The 26,867-nt window shown below is 35.1% G+C and overlaps 1 protein-coding gene across 1 annotated transcript in view; it reads left to right on the plus strand.

Moving 5' to 3' along the window:
- The first annotated feature begins 12,501 nt into the window (after positions 1 to 12,501).
- LOC149085475 (echinoderm microtubule-associated protein-like CG42247) overlaps positions 12,502 to 26,867 on the plus strand; it is a 63,243-nt gene continuing 48,877 nt past the window's right edge. The window contains exons 1-2 of the mRNA XM_089233492.1: positions 12,502 to 13,601; positions 26,022 to 26,217. Of these exons, the coding sequence (XP_089089618.1) occupies positions 12,798 to 13,601; positions 26,022 to 26,217 (1,000 nt within the window). The 5' untranslated portion in view covers positions 12,502 to 12,797. The remainder of the gene's footprint in view (positions 13,602 to 26,021; positions 26,218 to 26,867) is intronic.

The raw sequence follows: 26,867 nt of genomic DNA on the forward strand, positions 1-26,867 counted from the left end.
AGTCTAAACTCTCAGGAGAATGCCTAATCTTTAATTTTCATACCAGATATTTAATAGCACAACCCCCCCCCCCACCCACAACTCCATTGTAATGAAGCCATCGAATGACTCCTCTGGCATAATTGAGTCAAAGCATTCTTTAATTTATCTGAGGAATAATTCGAAAGCATTATGTAATACAAATTATATACGGGAAACAATATTATACTTTACAGTCTCAAAAAATATGTTTGATCAAAATCCAATGTACCCCTTTCCCCTGTTGAACGCATATTAATTACTGTAGAAAATAATTACTGTAATTTCAGTATTTTAGCCATAAAATGTAAATTAATCTAGGTTAAAGTTCGCTGATAAAATTATGTGTGCGGTATACGTGTATAAAAAATAGAGTAGAACTCGCTTATAATGCAAGAACGATTGATGAGAGATCGCGGCTAATAGAATGCTTAAAACCATTTTCGGTTCATTATTTTAATTAAAAAAGAAAATATTATGAGATTTAACGACTGTCGACGGATATGAATATTTTACTGAAACTTTTTGTACCGTTTTTATATTAAAAAGTTTTAATTCGGCATTGTAAGAGCAAGCGATTTAATCGACTCTAAAATTTTTATACTACTTTGTGATATGCTCATTAATAGATGAAGAAATGCTAAGTAAATTGTTGTATTTTCCTTTTGGAATCAATGTTTATTAATATAAATGTTGATATCAATATTTTAAAAATATACAGGGTGATTCAAAACTCAGCTTACAAACTTTTAGGGGAGGTAGAAAACACAAAAACAAAACAGAATCACATAGGAATGTACCACGGGAAACTCTAATCTGATCAGCTGGAGGATAAACGAAAATGCAGAAATGACAAGCCAATAATGGGTGGAAAAACACTTTATTTAGTGATACTTTACACGAGGACATGTTAAGTTTCGAGAGTGACAACGACCTCGTCGCAGCTGCAAACGTGTGCGAAATGCCGGGTATTTTTGAAAAGGGTTCGACACTCAATGCGTCGCCATTGTGAAGCGTGCAAAGCTGTAGATGGTAAGAACTTTGAGCACTTGTGAAACTTAACGCGTACAAGCACTGTCCTCGTGTAAAGTATCACTAAATAAAGTGTTTTTCCACCCATTATTGGCGTGTCATTTCTGCATCTTCGTTTATCCTCCAGTTGATCAGGTTGGGGTTTCCGGTCATACATTCCCATGTGATTCAGTTTTGTTTTTGTGTTTTGTACCTCTCGTAAAATTTTGTATGTTGAGTTTTGAATCACCCTGTATAGTTCATTCATTTTATTCCATTCATTTATTATTTATTTTTCATTTATTTGTTTTTCATTTATGTGTTTTTCATTTACGTGTTTTTCATTTATTTGTTTTTCATTTATGTGTTTTTCATTTACGTGTTTCTCATTTATTTGTTTTTCATTTATTTGTTTTTCATTTATTTATTTTCCATTCATTCATTTTCTATTTACTTATTTTTCACATTTCTTCATTTCTTTACTTATTTATTTTTCTTTTTTTAATTCATTTATTTTCTATTCATTTTTTTTCATTCATTTTCCTTTTTTTCTATTTATTTTTTTCGACAGACCGTAAACATATCGGAATCTAAAATCGTGATTTTTTTAGGAAGAGCTTCAAACTCCCCAACATTTTTAGATGGTTTTTCTTTGTGACGAAATAGAACTGGTTAACCAGTACAAGTATTTGAAGATTTATTTTCATTACAATGGGTCCTTCACGAGGCATATGGACCAGGTATGCTCCCTTTCCAAAAACTGCGCATGAATAAAGTCTTGAAGTCCTTCCCACTAAGAAATTTGCAAAATTTTAGGGACAATATCAGGGTTTTTAATTCGACTATTCCCCCACCCTTTCTTTCCGGCTCAAAAATTTGAATTGTCTCTGTTCAGATGTTTTCGATCCCTTTCAATTCTACTTCATTGAAAAAAGTTAGGATATCCCGATGTCCACCGCTTCCACATTGAGTTGGGAAGACTCTTAGTTGCATTCAATATGTACTCTCAAATTGTTGGGTAGAATAATTAATTCACAGAATCATCTACTTAAACTCTATATAAAATGGTGTCTCTACTCCAAACAAGACTGAGGAAACCGGCTTTGTAACATTCTGTCAGAATTTCTACCAAACGAATTACGAAATTTGTAAAACTGTGGAAAACGGTACTCTTTCTCCTTTGGGATTGATCTTGGAATTTCGTGATTGATGGTTTTGTGAATAAGTTTACCCAAAAAAAATGTCCTCAGCAACTCTAATCATTTCTACACAGATGTATTGATTTCTCCTTCTGCCCAGAGTCGTACCTCAATAATTCTAACAACAAAATATACACGATAGCATTTTTGCAGGGTCGCTGTAATTTTGCTTTAGGTTGCAGCCACTTCAACCACCACTTTCCTATCTGTGGGGTGCGATGCACCACGTACTTTTTACATTGATTTTGTACCTGTCCGATGCTAATTTTTCTGCGCAAACACCTTTTCGCTAACTCTCGCAGCTCGCTTCCGATTTAATCAGTTTTTTCTTAATACCCAGACAGGTCGGGTTTAAGATTTTAACTTGCAAGGGTGTTGGAGCTTTTTGAATGGAGCTCTTTCATCATGATTGGCGCTTCTGTTCTTCGCGTGTAGAGTGATGTTATATCCTTGTTATACGTATTACATTTGCCGGCTATATAGGCTAATTGATCACCTGATTTGTAAAGTGTTAACCAAATGAGATTTATTTGAGAATTTTTTAACCAAAATCAACACATTTTCACTAAAATATGGTAATTTCCTCTCCTTCACCGTCGAGTCAATGTTTTTGAGGGAAGATGTATACTGTACATGGTGTTTACTACGATATTGTTTTTTTATTAACTTTTCGTTTTAATCATAATACAGTGCGATATTTTTTCAGCTATTTTAAAATTCCATCAAAACTATTACGCGTAAAAGACTTCGTGAAGTATGTAAAAATAGTAGCTTGACGAATGTGTGACTAGTAGACGCAGTGAAATAGAAACGATTCAATCAGAAATTCTAATAAAACTAATTATGAATTAATTAATACTATTATTAATTTATGAATTGACATATTCAAAATGATTAGTATTTTCGGATTTTTTTCTATTGATTATTCATCCAGTCACATTTCATACCAAATTCTACATGCGATAAAGAAAGATTTTTCATTTTCTTTTGACAGCAGTTGATTATATATATTATCGCCCGAAAATTTTGTATGTTATAAGTACAAGCTGTCTTGATAAATCTACTTTTCTTTTTTTATAATAAATATTTTGACAACTTCGAAGTTTATTTCAGCCTACATGATTTGAACGAAACTTGATCGTTTTTTCAGATGAAGTTTCATTCGGGGCGTATTTATAAGGGAGTGGTTGCCCTGGGACCTTCTTAGCAGACACGAACTTCAGCCTCTCTCATCGCCTTGGGCACTGCTACTGATTTTGCCGCCCCTTTGAGATGCTCTCATATTTCGTTTCTTAATATTTTTCTCCGAGAAATCATACCTCCACCCAGTAGCGCTCAATTTTTGAAGTGAAAGCCATCTCTTTGCTGTTTGTTTTTCTAAATATGGTTTTGAATATTGTTTTATACAAACACTCGTAACATAAATGAGATGCCGTAAAAATTTGAAACTATATTTGTTAGAGATAGATGGCTTTTTATCACATTGGGCAGAGAAAAAAGCCATTAATCTCTCTCTACAGTCCCACCTGGGGACCATTTGCTTAACTTAAGAAACGCTATTAACGCTTCTACTTCTACTTCACGACACAGTGTGTGAAATAAAAAGGCAGGGTCGTGTCTCCAGTGGTGTAGATAGTAGCATGCTTGCCCGGTTTGCAAGATTGCAAGAGGGATCGGGTTCGTGTCTTGGCCGAAACCAGATCACTTTTCTTTCCAAGTTCACCTCGGCATATTATCCAGAAAATATCTGTTTCCTTTAATATTTGTAGACTTCACCATGTCAATTTGTAACTGTGATCGATATGATTCAGTAAGCTCATTACATTGTATTAATCAAGTTAATTGTGTTGCAGAATTTCAATCAAAAGTCGTGATAAAATCTTCGAAAACCTCTAAAAAAATTTCATCCCAAAGTTGTTGGTGATACTTTATACATTTAAACGAGACAAATCAAATGAACACAAACGTTGTGCAACTTTTATCAAAGCAAAAATATTTTTATTTTTGGTATAAAAATCAGTAATATTTTGAAATTGAAATTTAATTAACACATCAAGACAAATACAGAAATCCCGTGGGCACGATTTCACATTTAAACATGTGAAATTTTACCGGAGCCTTTTTTTATGAATTTTTTGACAATATTTGTCTTCCATACTTATTTTATGCTTTGCTTGTAAACCATGATTTTCATATAGAGAAGAGCATCCTTTCAGTTAAAATTTTATGAAGCTTTTGGCAGAAAACAACCAATTTTAATATTTTACTCTCTGTTATGGAACATATTGTGTATTTAAAAATATTTCGTGTCCCGTTTTATCAATGATGCTTTTATTTCAATTTATAATGTATATCAAAGTCGTGAATGTTTAGCGTTTTCATAATACAGTATAAATAAAAAGTTTTTAAATTATATTATGATAATTATTGTAAAATCTATAGATATTTATTTAGCCTATTTGTCAAATTAAACGTTTTTTCCGCAGTTTGTCAGCAGTTTTAGTAAAACTTAGTGATTGTGCCTACTGCCGAAAAATTCTTAATGACCATTGGTTATGTTTTGTATAATCTACACCCTAATATGTATAATAAACACCACATATTTAAGATCCCAGTTTACAGTATTTTTCTCAATGAAATACGGTCATCTGATGATTTGAATTTTTTTTTTTTGTGAAATACATTGTTTATTGTGATTTGTAGCAGTCCTCTATTTCTCCATATTTCAGTGATTTTAGAAGTAATTAGAAAATTGAATTTAAAGTATTAAATTTAATTTTTGGCAAAATTTAGTGATATCCGTATTTACAAGAGCAATTTCCCTCATTTTTTTGGATGATGTATAGTGAACCTAAGTATGAAGGTACATTTCTAATTGAACCCGAGTCTGCCTGCTGACCACTTATGATATCGTCACGGACCACCTCTGTCCGTGTTGAGAAACACACTGTCATAAACAATACTTCATAACAATTGCTATGATTTATAATCAACAAAAACTTGATGGCGTGGGTTCGGTTGAAATTTTTTTCACACATTCCACACGTGATGTATATTTAGCTTTTAACAAACCACGGAAAAAAATATTTTCGCTCGGTTCAATCAAACACGATATCGGCAGTCGGAGAATTATTCGCTGTAAAAGGTGTTGAATAAAAAAAAAAGTAAAATAAAGAGAGAAATGATATGATATTAAAGCTAATAACTACTTCCTCACTCGTGATCCATTAAGCTAGAGCCCCGTTAGCACGGATTTTCATCATTCATGAAGTGTTAACGTAATACACGGATAGATATCATAACCCATGTATCCTCATACCGGAAATCTTCTACTTAATCCGTAATTTCGGTGATTTCCGATCATTTTCAGTTGTTATCGGTTGTTGAAAAAAAGATGAAAGCTCGGCATCGGTCAACGACACGTCGTTTCCGGGTTCCCTGGACATTTATCAAACTTGAATACAAACAATACTATATTTCATTGACACAACGTCACTTGCTGCTCTTGGTAAATTCCACACACACGGTATTTTTTTCCCCCTCATATAGAAGCTTCCTAAACATTTTATTTTAAGAAATAAAACCTTCGTCTTGCCGTAAATGAACAATATACAGGGTTCCCTGTAAGTCCTAATTTTGCCTTTATCTCATCAACCGTTCGTCGTAGACGTATGGTTCCGATTTAAGAAATGCTCAAAATGTGTTCGGAAATCACTCTGTACCTCCTCCTAACCATATCATGGCCAGTTCTGTCTTAATGAACTTCACTGTGTAATAGTTTTGAGAGTGAGAATACAGTGCATCACAAAATGAAAAATTTAAATTTTTATATGGACACCCTGTCCTTAAAACCCACAATTAGAAAGTTGTTGTCCTATCTCTTCTGAGACCAACAAAAAAAATTCATGTCTCAAAGTGCAACAATCGCTGTGATATATTTGAATTCAAAAATCTGAGAAAGTTGCATAAAGGGGGGGGAAAGAAACGTTGTCCGTTATTTTTTGACGTTCTCTCCCAACTTTTCTCCGTTTTTGAATTCAAATTTCTCAGCGAATATTGCACTTTAAAACATGAAATTTTTTTTGTTCGTCTTAGAAGAGACAACGCAATAACTTTCTAATTGTATTTTTTAATAAAAGGTGTCCGTATGAAAATTAAAATTTTTATTTTGTGATACACTATTTTTGCTAAAATTGGTATAAAGTGAACACATTTTGAGCATTTCTTAAATCTAAACCATAAATCTACGACGAACAATTTATGCTATAAATGCTGAATTAGAACTTACAGGACACCATATATATGATACCGTATAATGTAATACCGTATATGTAAATTTGAGTTCTCTTATTGTTTGTATTTTCACAATGAGCTGTAAGATTGAAAAGAAGGTGAGCTTAGTACTCTAAGAAATATCAGATCTTTTTTTCATTATATACCCTTCCCTCTCTCTCTCCAATATATACACATTTACACACACACACGAGCTCGCGCGCTAATAATGACGTAATCAGCAATTGATATGCTAGGCGAGCCCCGGCTGAGAATGTGCGTGAGGTCCGACGACTCACTACAGTTTGCACTGTTGAAATTAACCAGGGAGATACCATGCTGTTGTCTAAAATATCAGCGCAGCGAATCCTGCTGTGGGTTTGTGCTCCAAAGCAGATGGTTAGTTACTCCAGCAACGGGGAAACAAAAAGTTGCTTCTGTACCAACTTCAATTTACAAGACTATATCAAAATTGGACGTATTCTGATTTTCCAGATAGACTCCGATAACAAAACTCTGCAACCGCTGCTGATGGTAGAATTCGCACTGGCGATAAGAGTACTATTGTCTGAGAAATGTTATTGTAGTGTTGTTTAGTGTAACAGATGCATATCGATGGGGGACGCGGTAGCCCAGGTCGGTAAGATACTCGCCTAAAGTACCAAAGGATGTTTAGAGGTGTCGCGAGTTCGATACCCGGTTCGTCAGAAAACTTTCCTGACACAGGGGTACAACAAAAAACGGCGACTTGACCGCAGCAAAAAATTGCTACCACAGGGAGTCCCCCATCGAGGGGTTAGCGCACCAACCTCTCGATGAGTATAAAAAACAAGCCTGCCGTTCGGAATCGTCAAAAAATTGTACGTCCCGGTCTAATTAGCCCTCGTGCGCAGAAAATGACCGTGGAGCGATCAAAATGATCAATGAGCATATCGATGAATGTTTATTGTCTTTCTTGTGCCCCATGGAATCTTCAATGTCAATACGACATACCATGTGGCTTTGAAATGTCTGAACATTGTAGAAAGTGAATGACCAAGATTCCCAAGTGCTCTCTGGTCCGTTAATTTTAGAAACTTAACTCAATCGAGAACAGATGGATATAACTCGATTATCGTTTTTTCTATAGATCTTCCACCAGCCGCTGTGGTGGTCGAGTGGTCATAGTGACGGACTCGCATCGCGACGATCCGGGCTCGAACCCCACCGGTGCCACAGTGGTGGTCGGCTGAAGTTGCTTTTCTGTGGTTTCCAACTTCAAGTCGCGAATGCGAATCGATCTCCCCGTTAAGAAGTCTCGCCACAGAGAGCAACAGGCCTACACAACGTAACAAATATTCAATCATTACACTTCACTCACAATTTGAAGTATAGGTGGCAGCACTGAAATGTCAAGCACAACACTAGCTACACACTCAGACTGTTAGGTACACTCACTTTGTTCCAGACTGCCCCGAAGCTGGGCTGGAAGAGATCTCGGCAACGGGATAAGTCCGGTGGTAGAGCCCCTGGCGTTCATTCAGATCTTCCATCACGCACTTTCCTGAAGCTATTGAATGGGAACACTCTACTTGAATCTGTATGAATGTAACAGCCTTGCAGCATCTTATTATATGTAGTCGAACTTAGTTAATTTCGAACTCCAAAGTCGCTGGACAAAAGTTCGAATATCCAAAATTCGAATTATCTAGTTAATCTATCCTAATCTGTGAAATGACTACACATTGTGAAGCTTAATCATCGACATTTATAGAGGATAATAATTATCAATTATTAAAATTTTATCATCAGTTCCGAAACTCTTTTTCAAATTTTATTAATAAATAATTATAAAAAATATATCTTAGCTGCTACGTTGTTCCACTGTTCTGGAATCAGCATCACTCCAGAATTTCTTGACATACAAGATATACGAAAGACTGGATGTTGTGAAGATATTTACTATTTGAGATGTTAATTTTTTAAGGAAGGAAAAAACTCATCTCTGCCTCTACCGGGAGTCGAACCCGGGTCCCTCGATTGCCGGACGAGTGCTCTGACCACTAAGCTACAGAGGAGATAGAGATTTTCCTTCAGAGCACTCGTCCGGCAATCGAGGGACCCGGGTTCGACTCCCGGTAGAGGCAGAGATGAGTTTTTTCCTTCCTTAAAAAATTAACATCTCAAATAGTAAATATCTTCACAACATCCAGTCTTCTGTATATCTTGTATTAACAAGTGAAGAGCGACATTCATGTCATATTTCTTGACATGTTCAAAGCCTGATTTACGGAAACAGTTCATGATCATCCGTCACGAAACTGTTTCTTGAATTTTGCTTATCATTCTTATGCTATCAAGGAAATATACTTTCACTAACGTATATGTCAAATATACGTTGAATATTACACAATCTAAACCTTCCGATATTTTCCACTCTTAATGATGACAAAATTATGCAGATTTTGAATGTTACATCTTAATCCTATAGGTTGAAAAACATAATCGGTATTAAGGGGTACACAGTCACGATACACTCCAGCTGAATAATGTTAAAATGAGCATTAAATTATCAAAAAAAAGAGTAAAGAAAAACGTAATTTTCAAATTTTTATTAGTTTTAAAAAAAAAAGTTGTTGTTTAACAACTTGATAGAGAAAAGCAAAGTCTGGCTTTTTGTAGAACTTTTTCAAACTAAATTTTCTCATAAAAACGACAATTTTTTTCCTCCAACTTCGGACTTTCGAATTGAACAAGAAATTATAGCATTAAAATTAGGTAGAAAACTCTCAAGGGGAGTTCTTAAATGTTCGAATTATCCAAAATTCGAATTAACCAAGTCAGAAAACTATCCAAATAACATGTAGTACATGTAACATGTGTTACAAGGGGTTGTTTACTTATTAAAATAAAAAACATTAACTTTTTTATACGGGCACCCTGTCCTCAAAATTTCAATGAGAAAGTTTATACCCTGCCCGCCTGATGCCAACAAAACAAATACACGTTTCTAAGTGCAATATTCACTGAGATATTCAAATTCAAATTACGGAGGAAAGTTGGGAAAAAACGGCATTAAAGTGTTTAAAACGGTTTACGGATTTCTTTTTGTAGACAGCAGGAGAGACAGGGCAACAACTTTCTAATTTGGTTTTTGGGCACAGGGTATCCATATAAAAAATTAATCTTCTTTATTTTAATAACTATGCAACCCCTTGAATGCAACATGAACTATGTATCTGAGTACTACACGTTATTTGGATATTTCTAATTGGAAGTATGCCTCTAGGATCAACGGTTCACCAATAAAATGTCATGCGCCCTGTACAAAGAACACATTCATACGAAAATGTTGAGATCGAGTCAAATTATTGAAGCCAGACGACAAAATTTTCGAATCCATTCGTTTATGCTGTCTAAAGACCAGTACCTAGCCCAAGACATCAGCATGTTTGGCTGACTTCCGTGATCTTTTGATCTCAATCCTGTTCATCATATCTAAGATGCTGTCGAGAGAAATATGCGTGCACGGGACTCGACATAGACCCATCTTCGTGCATGGAGGGGGTTGTGAGGCATGTACAACCCCTTGAGGCACTATGATCAATGTAGCACTCCAACGCTTTCGGTGGCTTTTGTTACCCAGGAAAGCCGTCATTCCAACACAGGAATGCAATCCACTACAAGGGAGGTATCTGTGAATCATTTGCTTATGAGTATCTCACATTATACACAGTGGTTACTTAAGTCCCTTGGCCACAAATTGTTGGCAAACCCTTTATCCTCGAGGCATACTTCCACCTAGAAAAAGTATCCAAAATAAAGTGTAGATTTACGATACGCCATTCATATTGCAAGGGGCTGTGTATTTATTGAAAAAAAATTAACTTTGGCCACCTCGTCCAAAAACCCAATTAGGAAGTTGTTGTCCTGTCTCTTGTAAGGACAACATAAAAATTTCCATGTTTCTTAGTGAGATTCACTGAGACATTTGAATTCTAAAATCGCTGAAAAAGAAGATTAAAAAACGGAATAATGAGCTTGACCGTTAGTTTATGCGGTTCATTCCATTTCAATAATTATACAACCCCTTGCAATATGAATGACGTATTTGAGGTCTACGCGTCTTTGGATATTTTCTAATTGGAAGTATGCCTCTAGGACCAACGGTTCACCAGTAGTTTCCGGCCCCCCAAGGGGCTTAACTAATCACTCTGTGAGTATTATGTTCTCTATCTTTGAATTTAAGGTTCAACAATCAAATTTGAGAGATCAGATTTATTAATTCTCACTAATTATTATTACCATTGATCATAGTTTTAAAAATGCTCAATTTTTTTGAAAAAAATAACCAAAGAAGTTTCACTCCGCATTTTTTTTAGGTCTCCAACTAGCAGAGTTCAAAGAACACGTACTCGCAAAAGTATTTCTAATTTTTTTTTTTAAATATCCCTCCGTTTTTACAGTAAAAAAAATTTGCACACAATATCTATATATTTTAATTCCCCAACAAAAGAAATTTAGCTGCAGAAATGTATTTTTGCTTATTCAACAATGCCAAAGTCTAGGTGTGGTTTCTTGAAAACGTGCTGACACCGAGACGAAAAATAAGTTACGTGATACACAAAACGTTCCTTACATGAATACTTAGGAGAAAATCTATTTTCATCTGTTGCAAACTCGTGTAAACTTTGCAGACAGTTTGTCGGAAATCACCCGGAATCATGCGGAGCACGTTCTAAAAACGGAAGCGATTCCGAGATTGAAAAAGATTTTTTTATTTCGTGTATGTCGCTGATACAGCTGAACCAAACGTTATGCATATGTTATCTTGAACAAACTAAAAATAGCGTGACTCTTTTCTCTTCTATTTTACTCTCATTAGTTCTGGACCATTATGGGCCCTGTTTGCTCCTATGTGAAGGTGACAAAACAAATCCGTCAAATTCCAGCTGTTGATTTAGGTCTTTACCGTTATCCCGCTTTAAAGCTTATATTCTATCTTTTTAAATGTCTGCAACATTCAATCTTTTTATTCAGTGATTATTGAATGATGTTTTTTCTTTGAACATCAATATGCCGAATTTAGCGAAATGTGATTTTACCAACAGTCCCTAATAGTGCATTTTACACTTCCACGGAGTGCATGTTTCTTATTTCCATAAAAACTGACCACTGCAACAATTTTTTTCCTTTGAATCATCATTTGTTAAATATTCTGTTGAAAAATATTAGTATTACAAATATAAGTATACAAAAGGATGAAGAAAATTTTATATCTATTTTTCAACGGTTTGCACCAAATACTGAAAAGAATTCCTATGTTCTGAGCATTGTTGTTCTCTGAAATGTAAAAATATGAACAAGAAAAAATTAATTTATTTCGAATAAAACGGGACATTTAAATTTAATTTCCTTTAGAACGCAGAATCCAAGTATAATCGAAGCATGGTGTATAATGGAAACAGCGGGTATACAAATATCTGAAACAACCTGAAGAGTTAAGTCACAACTGTTGCTACTATGTTGATGAACAAGGAGTCACGGTTGTTTAACTGTGACTGTAAAGCATGAAGCGCCAGACCACGCCCGGCCTATCTGAAAACACACACGATCATCATCATCATTGCTTAACACCACACCCAGAGCCGACGACCAGCAGAAACCGTCAAAGATTCAACGAAAAGAAAAAAACGAGGAGAGAATGTGAAAAAAAAAGGAACAAAGAGGCTGTGACTGCCCAACGAACTCCACCACTCGACTGAAATCAATATCCAAACATAATGTTAAAAACTGAGTAAGTTCGACCACAACCCGTGCCGACATGCGCTTCCCATCTGATCGCTCAGTATCCGTAAATATCCTCCTGATTAGAATCGATTCGAAGAGCGACTAGGTTCTAATGGTTTCCATGTCGACGGTGAAAACAACACTCCCGCACAATATTTCACCTTAACCAGTGAGAAAGGATTCGTCCCCCTCTTTTCTCAAACTACTCTCACAATCAAGGATGTACGCGCAGCGCACGGAAACGTAATGCTCCGGATCATCGGCTTCCGATTAAGTCCTATTGCAGCTCATTGAACCCTTCAAACCTCATCGCGCGTCACCTTATCCTCTAGGGTAGCACCCAACAACACTTGAGGAACGGAGGGCGTGGAACATTCAGTCACGTGGTGGATGTCATATTTCATTGACCTTCACACGTGCTACGACACCTCCAGGTGATTGGTCAGAAGTTTAGGATCCGAGAATTATTAACATCGCTTTGTCCATCTTTTTCCACCATGCGTTTTCGTCAGCAGTTCACATTCCAAGATGCTAGCGAGAGAGCTGCCCGATCATCTCAAGCTAGGAACTCTAGAAGGGCATTTTCGTTGCCGATGGAGAGTTAGCAGAAGTGGCAATGCTATAACTGTTGTGGCCCGACGAAAAACTGGAAAGCGAGTGAGATCCAGAATGGCGGCTGTTGGAAAAATGCCTCACCGTTGGGAAGCGACAAAGCCTCCTCTAATTCCGAAACCGATAATTCCTCCCAAGGCTCGGATGATAACGTTCTACAAAAATGGTGATCCATTCTACAGTGGAGCGAAAGTATCTATTTCCCCGGGAAAAGATTTCATATCCTTAGATGCCTTGTGTGATTACCTAACTCAAAGAATAAACATACCGCATGGGGTAAGATACATTTTTACCCTAACTGGTAGAAAAGTAACAGATCTCGATGATCTACTAGACGGATATTCTTACGTGGTATCCGGCACTAAAAACTTCCAAGAACTTGCCTATGGTCAAGGAAACCGTGCTCGACCACCAAGATCGCACCTACCGATCGCCTTAAGAAAAGAAGACATAAAACTTTTGCGGCCAGTTTCTCCCATGGATGCCAGGTCATATCGTGATTGGCGAGTCCGGACTCCAAAAAATCTAAGAAGCCGCTCTCTTCCGGCTCAAAACGAGGGCAAGACAATAACTGTAGTTAATAGCCAAAATCCAACTATTTTCAACAGAGTGTTGCTCAATATGCGGACTACGCAGACATTCGAAGAAATAGTTGAAGATTTGGGGCAAGCGATTAGGCTGCGACAGGCTAAGAAAATGTATAATCAAAATGGAGATGAGGTAATACAGCTTTTTTTTTTTCGGTATATCTTACGGATATAAATATTTGTTAGTGCATTTATTAACCATGTTTCAATACATTTTTTTACTTTAGTAAGAATACGTTTTCAGTTCAATAAGCATTTCATCATATGAAAATAATGTCTGCAGCTAAGTAGAAATGTGGACGCTGTATTAACGTTTATTCAAGGGGATGTCATGACCCTTGAAGTCGATTTTTTAAAAATTACTTTCAAAAATATTTCATTCAATTGAAAATCAAATGAAAACAATTATGTCAATCGAAGAAAAAAACACTTTGAAAGCAATTTTCTCAGATTGCAGTTTTTGAGCTCATCCGTTGAAATTTTAAGAAACTACTCGCACCTAAAATTCTGAAATTTTGCAGAAACGTTTACTTCACATGTGTTAGTAAAATGAAGCTCAAAAGTGGATATCTGACCATTCGTTAAAATTTTGTTAATTTTGATAAATACATAAATTTAAAAAAAATCTGAATTCAACATTTAAAAAAAAATACTTACTATTAGTCAATTGCGAAATTGGAGGTACAATTACTATCACATGTCAAATGAATATTCCTAATAAAATTTCAGAATTTTTGGTGCAGTAGTTTTTTTTTATCTTATGGATGAGCTGAAAATATTGTTCAAAGTGTTTCTTCTTGTATGCCTCTTTTTCTCATTTTGAAAGAACAAATTAACCAATTAACACGAAATTTGTACATTTGATTTGCAATTGAATGAAAAAATTTTAAGTCATTTCTAAAAATCGTATTCAGGGATCGCGACACCCCTTAATTTTTGAATATCATCTCAAACATGTTCACAGTTTTTTTGTGTACTGTACTAGTTACATCCGCGGTAACGTAATTAATTCATTGAATATATGAAACGAACCCCGAATAAGTTTACATGTACGCAATCAAATTTTTATTGTAGAAAATTATTTTAACAAAAATGACAGAATCAATCAAAAATCCGAGTAATTCTGCTTGAATGGAACTAAAAAAAAAAGAAATTTATATATTTTTTGTCTTCAGGAAATTCACTTCAGGATATATGTAATAGAAAAAAATTTACAAGTGTGTGCAAAGCACGAAAAAAATTATGAAGAAATCACATATTTAGGAACCATTTATAATGGTGAACTATTATTTATGCGAATGAAGGCGTAATATTGAAAACATATTTAATATTTCGCATCAGCTCAAAACTAAGCTTTGGATTTCCCTTTCAATTAGTATTAAGTATGTATAATTATATTAATGAGTGTTTTATGAGATCTTCCATTCCAAGAAAATAATTCATTTAACTTTTTTTTATCGAGCTTGCACGTGAAACGGTTCCAAGAAAGAATTACGTTTCAAAAATTACGTAAATACTTTTTCAAACTTAATACGTTTATTGCTATTAATTAATACCGTAACTCATTTCAGTTGAAAACTAATCTCACCACACGATATAGGCCCCAGGAACATGGAAAATACATTAGATAAATATGCATTTTCTCTCCCAGATTTTTAACTTCGAGTATATCCAAGCTTTTCAACGACATTTGTTATTATAATTTCCTCTGAAATAATAATAAGATTAATGAAAAAAGAAGTAATCCCAAAATGCGTCTTCTCGATAAGTCAAACAAGTTGCGTTAATCTGATTAATTCTGGAATCATCTATAGATCTATGATCTATAACTTGATATGCATTGAGAATCTAGAAATCTATATATACAGAGTGCATAGGCAGTAGGGCATATGTCATTTTACTGGCGAACCGTTAGCCCAAGGGATACTTCACATAAGAAAAAGTATCCAAATAACATGTAGTACTCAGATATTGGTCATTCATGTTTCAAAGGGTTGTATAGTTGCTAAAACAAAAAGAATTAACTTTTTATACAGTCCCCGTGTGCCCGAAAACCCAATTAGAAAATTGTTGCCCTGTCTCTCTTGATGCAAACTAAAAAAATTCCACTTTTCTAACTGAGATATTCGAATTCCACAATATCTCTGTGAACATTGCACTTAGAAACGTGTAATTTTTTTAGTTGGCATCAGGACAGACAGGGCAGTAATGTTTTAATTGGGTTTTTGGGCACACGGGGAAGATATAAGAAGTTTTTTTTTATTTTAATAACAACCCTTGCAATATTCATGGCATATCTGAGAACAGAACATTATTTGGATAATTTTTTCTAATTAGAAGTATGCCTCTAGGACCAACAGTTCACCACTAAAATGTCATACACTCTGTATATAAAATAACGTTTCCTGATTGACTGATTCATCATCGCCGAGCCGAAACCGCTGAAGCTATAAATATGAATTTGGTCAGTAGTTTCATTTTATAATGTAAGTCTGAAGTAAGATTTCTTAGTGAGTGTACTGCTTACTATAAGAAGAGTTTTTTTTTCATAATCCAACCAGAAGGTGTTCATAAAGGAGTTCAAAGATTAAAGAGTGAAATCACGCTGAGCCGAAACTGCTGAAACTTTAAATACGAAATTTGGTCAATAGTTTCTCTTTATCGGTGACCCCCACATAGGCTGACCATATGTTCCGGTTTACCAGTACATTCCGATGTTTTTCTAGTGCTGTCCCGAAAGCGCTTTTCGGAACGCTTGTTTCGACTTTAATGAGGTGTTATTGACTTCCAAAGATATTCAATTTTTTTTAATATCATATAAATATTATTTAGTTTATTTTTTGATGTACTTAGTGTACCTCATGCAAGGAGAAAGTGTAGCGAGGTGTATGGTCCTTGATTTTCGTATACAGGGTGATTAAAATAATCATCAGATTTCAAAATGATTCTACACTTGAAATCGACCGTTAAAAAAATTGCTCATAAAACATAGACACATTTTCCCCCTTATATTCACATATTACTTATCATTCTATTCTGTGTTTTTAATTTTTAAGAAATGTAATATACAATATATATAAGAATTTTTTTAAATCGGGTGATTCTCTATAAGTCACCCCGTAAAAGTACTAATTTGATATCGTCTCACGCATGTGCGCCAGAAGCACGAATGTGCAATTTTTCCATTTTTTAAGAGCTGGTTGGATAACGTATTTTGTCATCCAAGTTTTACCTAAAACGTGAATGTTTATCTCCATTTCTCCATTGAAACACGCGTTACAAAACATTTTAGGAAAATAACTTCCAAAGAGTAACATGGGTAGAATAAACAGTCAAACGCTATTTCCCCACGTGTGTGTGTGTTTTTTTTGTTTGTTTTTTTTTTTGCAAACACATTACACATTAGTGATTCTGGCATGACGGTGCCGATATATATTCATTATTGTACAAGTAGAATTTTATAAAATTACATTGTATGATACATGGTGTATATTTTTATACACTTTATTAGCTCAGCTGAATAAAGGCATTCTTTAGTTTTGACATATTTTTAAATAAAAATTAATTTCTTATTTGGAAGTTTTTATTTTGAAGAATCTCTCGCGACCCTCCTAGTTCATTGCCGCGATTCCCCACTGGGTCGCGACCCACGGTTTGCTCACCACTGTTCTACTCTACTACCCACCCACCCCACTCCCAGGCACGGGCGGATTTGGCATTTCGCTGTACAAAATCGCGGGGTAATATAGAACGCGATCATAGCGCACCCCGCGAAATTTTATAGAATATATGAAACGCGATATTCGCGTTGTCATTGGCTAGAGGGTATAAAGTCAGTTTTATACGCAATATTTCCCGTCATTAAGTTTCATTTTTTACGCTCCCTTCGTGCAATATATCCGATCTGTTTTTACTTTTATATCTATCGTTATAAAAAATTCATTTATTCCTTTGCTGCAGAAATTTATATTTGATATTTCCTATTGAAAAATGAAAGTTGACGTTGAAAAAATAATTAAAAAAATATGTAATAAATAATTAATAAAATATTTAAATATATATATATATATATATATATATATATATATATATATATATATATATATATATATATATATTTATATATATATATATATAATTTTAAAACATATATAATAATTTAAAATTATATATAATTTTTTCTTTCCGTTTATAAAGCTCCATTTCAGTCACATTCAAAGTGGCACATCATTTTTATGGTTTAATTATCAAACATAAATACGGAATTTTATATATATAGTAACACGATATATTCTACACATCATCTTACTAAATCCCTGGTGTATTAGGGATCTGTAGCACAAGCTTATCATCGTGTATACACGGGCTTTGAGAGTAAAAACAAGAATGAACTCGACGTTTTTATTAATGATAGTGGTCACCTTTTTATATATATATTTGCACGAATATCGCTAGAAAGCTCTCTCTGTTACTTTTCCTGGTGTTATAAAGAATGACCGAGATGACAAGTGGAGGCTGCTCGTATCGATATTAAGTAGATGAAAAAAAATGTCGATAAGATGAACATGTTAGCTCTCGTGGAATAACAGGCACTCTTTCAACCTAGAAAACAGCACCGTTACAGTTTACGATGTATCGATGAAAGATTGACTTCACAAAATCGAATTATTCAAAGGGCTGGATAAAAAAGAGCAGTCATGCTAAAAACAGCTCGATAAAAGCTTTTTGATGTGAATAAAGGGATTTTATATCGCTTCAGTTGAGTTGATGATGATGAGGAACACGTAATATGGCATTTAAAAGGAAATTCATGATATCACGATATAAGAATAATGAGATTATCTAATGTGCGTGTGGATAACCATCTGGTGGAAGTTAGAATGAATCAATATGTACATTATACAGTATATTCGAAGTGTGAATCTTCGAGAAAATGATGCATAAATTCAGAGTTTTATCTCTCATTCGCTAATGAAACTTGAAATTCTCGATTATTTAAAATCTCGTTAAAATTCGGCAGAAATCATATATATTTACGAATTAACGACTGAAACGAGATCATTTCTCGTATATTTTCAACTTTAGGTTATCTACTTAACTACATCTATTACTTAAAGCTAATTTGAAGCATTGAATAAGTGCGCGCAGATATTATTCAGAAAGGGAATTATGACTTCTCGAGGGTAAGAATTATATATATAAACGTATCAATATTTTCCTAATTAAGTTAGCTAAGCTCGGTGAGCCGTTAGCTGCAGCCTTCAAGACTATATAGCCGTTTTAAGATCAGCCGAAAACTATATTATTTTTTGAATGTCAAGTCGTTATTTTTTGAATGTCAATGTTTTCGTTTTATTAAACGAAATCTTAAAAAAGCACGTTGATAGTTCATGCAGCAAGGTTGATAGAATATGTAATATTTGTTACCTTTGTGGTCAAAAATACAATAATTTCAAATGATAGCCTAGTTAAAATTTTCATCTTATGATGTTGAAAATTCATCAAGGCATAAAACTATTATTAGCAATAATAATTGAATTTTTTCCTGCTGATATAGTAGTTCGTTTCTTCCCATCATGGTCATTTTATAAATCACATGTGTAATCCAACTAAAATGTACACTTGGAAACTGGTTAAAATTGGTTCCACATTCGCATCAATACCATAACTGCAATTAAAACTCAGACCTGTTAACCTTGAATTGTGTGGTGACCACTGGTCAATTAAGCAATCTTTTAAAATTTGAATCATATAGGGGAAGGTAGATAAGAGTACACACGCAATTTATTTGCTGTTGGCAGGAAGGCAATTAAATGCTACTATGACCAAGTTAACACATGCGTTTTGAAGTGTCTTAAGAAATCGTCATTATTGATAACATCTTTGACGTCTACAATTTTTTAGGTAAAATAGGATTCTGTCATATTAGTATGTAATTTTTCGAAGAAGAATCTCAGTTTTTTGTGAATAAGATTGAAGAGAACTTTCGAGGTTATTATGAAGAACATTCTCTGTCGAACAGTGTGATGATGTTAGAATATTCAACTCTACCTATCTTAAGAGCGTTGCTATCTATGAGCGATTTAAAAAGGCGGCTAAGAATATGAAGTTTCAGGGGTTTCGGCTCGGCGTGATTTCGCTGTGTAACCTTTGACCCCTTTGGGGGTTTTGAAAACCCTTTCTTTGTGAGTCATCTTAAATTGAAAATTCTGACCAAATTTCACACTTATAGCTTCAGTGGTTTCTTCTCGATGATGAATCAGTCAGGACATGTTATTTTATATACATTTACGCAAGGACGACGTTTTACTCTCCTCTACCATACGAAGGTTTTCAACATCTGGCTGTTGCGAAGATGAATGTTTGGAAAGAGAGAAAATTCAACTGCCTTTTTACGGGGAATCGAACCCACGTCCTTTCACTTTGCGGGTGAACGTCCTAGACCACTAGATTACAAAGGCAACGAATCTTTCAATCTTTCCTTGGAGCTCGTGTGCGCACTCTCTTTTCAAAAATTCATGGTGGCAGCGTCAGCAGTTGTGAGCTTGGCCTGAGTCAGGTCCGGCCGTCCATGGACGTCCCGGTCAGTGCACTCGAGTTCCAAGGAAAGATTGAGAAATTCGTTGCCTTTGTAGTCTAGTGGTCTAGGGAATTCACCCGGAAAGTGAAAGGACGGGGGTTTGATTCTCCCCGCAAAGGCAGTTGAATTTTCTCTTTCCGAAAATTCATCTTCGCAACAGCCAGTTGTTAAAAACCTTCGTATATATAGAGTTATAAGTACAAATACGGTATCTTTCGCTTTAAAGCGATTTCTCTATAAGGTGATTTTGAAAAGTTGATTTCAGAAACTGCGATCCACAAAATTTGATTAATTTGATTCCAGTCCTCAAAATGGAATTGCAAAATAGAAGTACAATATAATTAAAATGAAAAAATCTATTGGATTTATGGATGTAGATGAGATAAATGGGAAAGAAACGCTCAAACCCATCTCACTAATGAGCAACATCTGGTAACACATCGGCAGAGCCACAACTATGTTCTCGGTCACCCGGGGCAAGTGCGCATTTTGGCGCCCCCTTGTAATGTTCAAGGAGAGATTTGAAAATAAAATTTGCTTTCTGGTCTATCGCCCGGGGTACGAGACCCGCCTGCTCCCCCCCTAGTTGCGACCCTGCACATCGGCAATGCCATCAGAACTTTAATCGAAGAAAACGATCCTAATGAATCTATAATTGTCATATTTTTCGAGGGATATTCATAGTTCTCTAGCTTTGCTCCTAAAGTTTTTGTAAAGAGACGAAGAATACTGCTAGTCAAGAATACTGCTGATGAATCTCAACTGCTTTCATTAAAAAAGTTATCAGCTCATCACATCAGGCTCTTCAGAAAAGGAAACACACATTCACTACAATCAATCAGAAGTAGTGAAGGTAGACAGAAGTAAAGTCTTAAATTCATTCATACTGCCCAATTGACGAGTTTGAATGATTAATTCATTCAAAATAAAATTATTTTGTTGCTGAAGCTGGGGTTTTTTTCTTCTTTTCTTATCCTCCTGAAATAAAAACCCCTATTACCATCTTACCCTTGTTAAATTTAACTCCATTTACGTGATTTCATCATACGTGATCATTTTGTAGAACCAATCAATCGCGTAAAGAGAGGGATGCCTGAACAGAGGCCATAACAGGCGAATTGCCACGAAGGGGCGGTAAAAAGATGCCCATAAAAAATATGGGTATCGAACATAACTATATGAAACTATGTTTCATTACAGCCGCTGTGGTGGTCGAGTGGTTATAGTGTCGGACTCGTGATGCGAGGATCCGGGTTCGAACCCCACAGTGGTGGTCGGCTGAAGTTGGTTTTCTGTGGTTCCCAACTTCAAGGCGCAAATGCGAGCCGATCTCCACGTTAAAAAGTCTCGCCACAGACAGCAACAGTCCTACAACGGTAAATCATTCAACCATAACACTTCACTCATAGTTAGAAAAACTGGGGGCAGATGACAGCACTACACATAAAGCATTACACCGAAACAAACTTTACGTCAGGTTGCACTACACGTACACGCACATTCCCGCATGTATCGATTCGTTGGGGGTTCCGTGGGGGGGTGCATGTGTGGTGTAGCAGTAGTAGGTAGGGACTCCAAAAAAATGGCTCGGGGATCCATGATGTTCTTAAGTCAGCCACCTCGTTGGGCAGTTTGCCTGTTGTGGCGCTGTATTTGTATTGTATTGTTTGTAACTTTCATTTTATGAAACTATGTTTCATAAAGTTTTAAAACATTATCTCTTCAAGTTCCATATTTTTGTTGTCAAAATTCCACAAGGTACGTACCCTTATCCTGCTTTGCCCTACTTAAAGTACAGGAAAACAAAAATACCATAAGAAAGAGAGGTATTCATGATTATTTTAAGGTATGGGTCCGAAATTCCTAGTGTTCAATTGTGATATGACGTGAAAATTCTGGTAAAAAATTCAATTTAAAATATTTTAGTCAATAAAAATGGAGGAAAATGTTAACGCAAGAACAATTAAATCATTCTGCGTATGATATTGTATGTGTGTATTTGAAAAAAAAAACGCTTCTCATGTCCAGGAAAATAAGGTTTTCTATTTTCTGAAATTTTTAGAAATTAAATTTTCAGAAAAACCTTGTATTGGCCTCGAAATTAGTTAGGGTTACCATGGAATTCTTAATGAGAATGCTAAAGCAATCATTTTAAAAGTTGATATTCACTTAAAGCGATAAAACTTTAGTGGTTTTGTGATTTATATTTTGCAATTTATGCGGTTTTTCTCTTTCTTTTGTGCTATGTTATTCAATCTATAAGCAAATATATTAAAATGAGTGTTGGGAAACAAAAGCTCTCTTGGTTTCTATGATATCACTGGAACTTTCCACATGGGATTTCTCCGCCTAAATTGCTACCTGTGAGTTCCTGAAGTTCTTATTCTCATACCCTGTATCCATAGTGACCTGTAACGAATATATATAGGAGCTTCAAAAAATAAAACCCCAACAAACCATTATTCTTATAATGAACTAAAAAAATTTAAAAGAAAGGTCTCTCTTTTTTTGCATTTTCCATGACAGGTGCTCGGTAGTAGCTTCACAAAGGATGGATCACTGTCAAATGTTAATTTACCATTCTCTTCGCTCGAATGGCAGATGGTATGGATACGAAAAGAAAGTTCATTTAGCGTCCTTAATTATATCTTAGTAACGACATTTATATGGTATCATCGAATGAAAGCATAAGATAAAAAAGAGTTGATGCAGTAATTTTCCAAGACAGATTGCTCAATATAAGCTTCTCCCTTATTCAATCATTTGTTCTCGTCTCGTCGTAAGCTTATCTAATAATATTCTACTTGAATCATAAGATCAATCGAATGACCTAGAAAGCAACGTAATGGAAAATGAATCGTTAAAACCAATTTTCTGACTGATAACCTAATGCAGGAACGTTTAACTTGATGTAGATTTTAATCATTAAGAAATAAAACACATACATATAAAGAGAATGCGGATAGTAGTAAAATGTTTTCACGGTGATTTTGAATGAATAATGTAATTTTTTGCCAGTAACAACATTGACAATACGGGAAGTTGAGATAATACTTTGATGTTTTACAGGGACGGCTCAAGCTTACTTGCCGCCTGGGAGTAAAACCTAGTGTGCAGTGCCGTCTTAACGCATGGGCTCACCCGGGCACCGCCCGGGGGCCTCAAAAGAAGAGAGCCTCACAAAAATGGAAACTGAAATTTTCCAGGTAGGGCCTCAGATAAATTAATTATCCCGGGCGCCTATGACGCTATTAAGACGGCCCTGCTTGTGTGATGCCCTAAAGACAATCCTGGCAGGAGACTGACAGGGCTTTAATCTAGGGGACTCTGGGATATACCTGATTTTTGTTTAGTACAAAGCCGCACGCCATTGTTTACTAAACAAAACGTCCGTGACCATACATCCCACTTTTGAAGAAACATTCTTGCATTCTTAGAATTATTTTATTGTTCTTAATTATACCAGATAACTTGATCCACATTACAGCTCTCATTGATGAGCCATCATTAGTTGCATTTATCCTGTAAAGAGAAAGTATAATGATGCCACTTTAATTAGGAAATTTGTTTCAATGGTATTTCTTATGATCCAGAGCAGGACAAGTAGGAAACTGAATTTTCCCTTTGTCTTTAATTGACCGTTCCAGAAAAATTACTCCGTGGGAGCACCAACATCCATACTTACCCCTTATGACAGAGTACATTCATAAGGAGCATACGTACGTAGTATTACGGACCCAAGACCTGTCAGTTCCCTCAGGTCTTCTCAACATCTTCGTTGTCAAAGAATGACTCAAAAGTGTGATGTGTCATGTGAGTTTATACTATTAGAAATTTTTCAAAATTTTCGAATCTAACTAAAGCCTAATCTGCCGTCCGGGTTCAATGCACCCCTTTCACCCTCGCTCGAGCTGCCCCTGTTTTTCTATGTAAATGGTACCATCAAATAGCCTGGATGAAAAAAATACATAGGAATTGGAATAATCTGTATTCTTCCACCTTTTTCCAGACAGCGAATCCATCTCTCAATTTCCATTCTGCGCCAAGGAAGAATTACCTATTCACTTATTTTTAAAATTTATGCTAACTTAGCGTGCAAAGGATGCATAAGCAGTTGTACTTACAAACTCGTAATAATATGACACAGCTTCTACAAAATAAAAATTTTCTGCTAATCCAAGTTAAAAAAATTTTCTTTCGATTTTTATTTTTTTTTTATTTACTGAGTTTTAAAGTATTATCTCTCTCTCTATCTCTCTCTCTCTCTCTCTCTCTATGTACAGTTAGAACTTGATGTGCATTCGTTTTAGATTGTAGCCTCTCGATGCTTTTTTTTCATAAATTACTTTCAAAGTCATTTTTACAAAATGTTCACGCGTAGAGATTATTATGGAGTGGCGATTCTGGAGTAAATTTATGCGTAACATGCTAAATGAGATCTCGCGGTGTTGCGTGACTACAATCTTTCATCAAATTCCAGACAAGTCATACATTTTTAACCACTTTTTAGGTTTTGAGTACTTTTTTAAATGGCTCTCTGCAAATCTGACAATAGGTTTTTACATGCGATCAGTATGTTCTACCTATTCGGTTCTTTTTTTATTTTTTTGGCATGCAATGAAATTGGCTATGAAGGTTTTATCGCAATTCTTCAAAACGATTTTTTTTTTTTTGCATTGGTTTAGAAAAGTTTTGAAAAGGTAATGAAATTTTAAGAAAATTTTAGAAATGGAAGTTCTTCTAAGGAGTTGAAACACCGAATTATCCCAAATATAATACAAATGTCTTTATTCCAAACGTCTTTGCAAATTAAAATGCTGGATGTAGTACACCGACATATATAATACTTCATACAAATAAAAAGTAGCAATCCTATTTCTTTTGCGTATGGCAGTGATTTAACATTCTTTTGTTCAATTGTAGTCAAAGGTTCATGTTATTATTGTGGTCTAACTATCGGGGATTAAAAGTTAGTTCTTAGTTTATAAAATAAGTTCTTAGATTCTTAGCGTGGAATGCCTGGGACAGAGTGACTAATAAAAATTTTTGCTCCTCATTCTTAGGACTTCTGCGATCGCATAGGAGTGTATTGATTACTATGTTTTACGATTCAATCTGACTAGTGGCTATTTAAAGTCCACAGTTGAAAATTAAAAATAGGTGATTAACCGAGGCAGCGAGCGATCTCCGATTTCCGGATAGTCTTGTATTAGAGGTTCCGATAGAAAAGTGTCAATACACACAACGCGATAAATATCTAGGTTGACCATATTTCCTTTATAAAAATACGGAAAATCGGTATCCATGTGGGATGTCATCAATTGTAGCCAAAACATTGTCTAATGCTTAAGTTGCCATTTATAGATAAAAAAAATAGTTAAAGGCAAGTAAAGTTGTCGATTACAGCCAGAAAAATTGTCAAAAGTCACAATGGATAAAAATGTAATTCGCCAAAAACACTTATATGTTTGACAAATGTGTGAAATGAATTGACTACAATCTCAATTGGTCATAATTTTCATAATATAATTTATAATCCTTGAAAATAATCTTAATTCTTGATTTCGGTAAAGAATAAAAATCTTATAAGCCTCGTTGAAAATAATGAGCAAAATGAGACATTTGAAAAAAAAAGTTAAGAGTGGTCAAAATTTCGGAAATATCCCGTTAAATGACGATCATGTGGTCATCCTAGAAATAAAAGTTTCTGCCACGCGAGCGGCTGAAATATCGTATATCTAGTCCGCGGACTGAAAAGATTGTGACTCTGGTCTTATATCCTGATATGCATATGTCATCATGAAATCAGTTTCTGCAAAAGTATGTATAAGGATCCCTTCTTGATTGTACGGTTCCGTACGAGCCATTCGTACTATGAGTACAAGCCTCATAATCAAGCATAGCAGAAGCAGAAGACTGCCTTGTGTAAAAATCTAGAGCATACGTTCATTGCTCCTAAATTTCGCATTCCAGGTACGAAGTTTTTCCCAACTAAAACACGAGTTGAAGAGATGCGAAACTTTTTATATCGATACCGAAGAAGTTGTTGACCATATTGATTTGCCAGACAAAAATGAAGAAGGTTACTTCTCCATGGAAGTTAACGATACAACCGAAATGGGAAGGCAAAGTGCCCTCGTTCAAGGTGGAAGTCTTCCGAATCTCACGGGTGAGTTACATTATTGTAATGATGCTTCTCTCACAAGTATATGAGTTTGACTTAATTTAATATTCTGTTTTATTGGACGATACTTCCCAATAAGCAATAACATTTCTATAGCATTGCATGATGAAAAATTTGAAAACAACATATACTCCCCTACTAGTAATCATAAATATAACAATGATTTTTTTCCCAATGTAAAAACATACGCTGTACATCATAAAACTTATTTCAAGTTAAAAATAATAATCAAGCTCTGATGTATTCAGAAAAATAAGTTCAGTTGCATTGATAACAGTAATAAGATATGTATGAGAGAATTATGGCTCTGACCAAAATTGATCATAAAATATTGATGATAATGAACTCAAGGTGAATTCATAATTGATGGTCATGGACTTATACAGAAATATCGTTCTAGATAATGCTCTCTCCTCATGAAGCAACCATCTTACTCACAGCCAAATAACTATACCGTCTTTTTCCTAATTCTTCTCTAGCTTGATGTCTAGTGACTCAGTAGCGCTGACAGTTATTTAGAGCGGCAGAAGGGTCTTGTCGATAATATGTAGTTGGTTATTAACCGAGTCATTGTACTTCTGCAATAACGCTACGCAGATGGTGATAAAAAAAACATTATTCAAGAGACTTTTGTT

Source organism: Pholcus phalangioides, unplaced genomic scaffold, assembly GCF_987345545.1.
Source record: "Pholcus phalangioides strain wild (caught in Gottingen) unplaced genomic scaffold, Ppha-v1.0 ptg000007l_1, whole genome shotgun sequence".
Classification (NCBI taxonomy): domain Eukaryota; kingdom Metazoa; phylum Arthropoda; class Arachnida; order Araneae; family Pholcidae; genus Pholcus; species Pholcus phalangioides.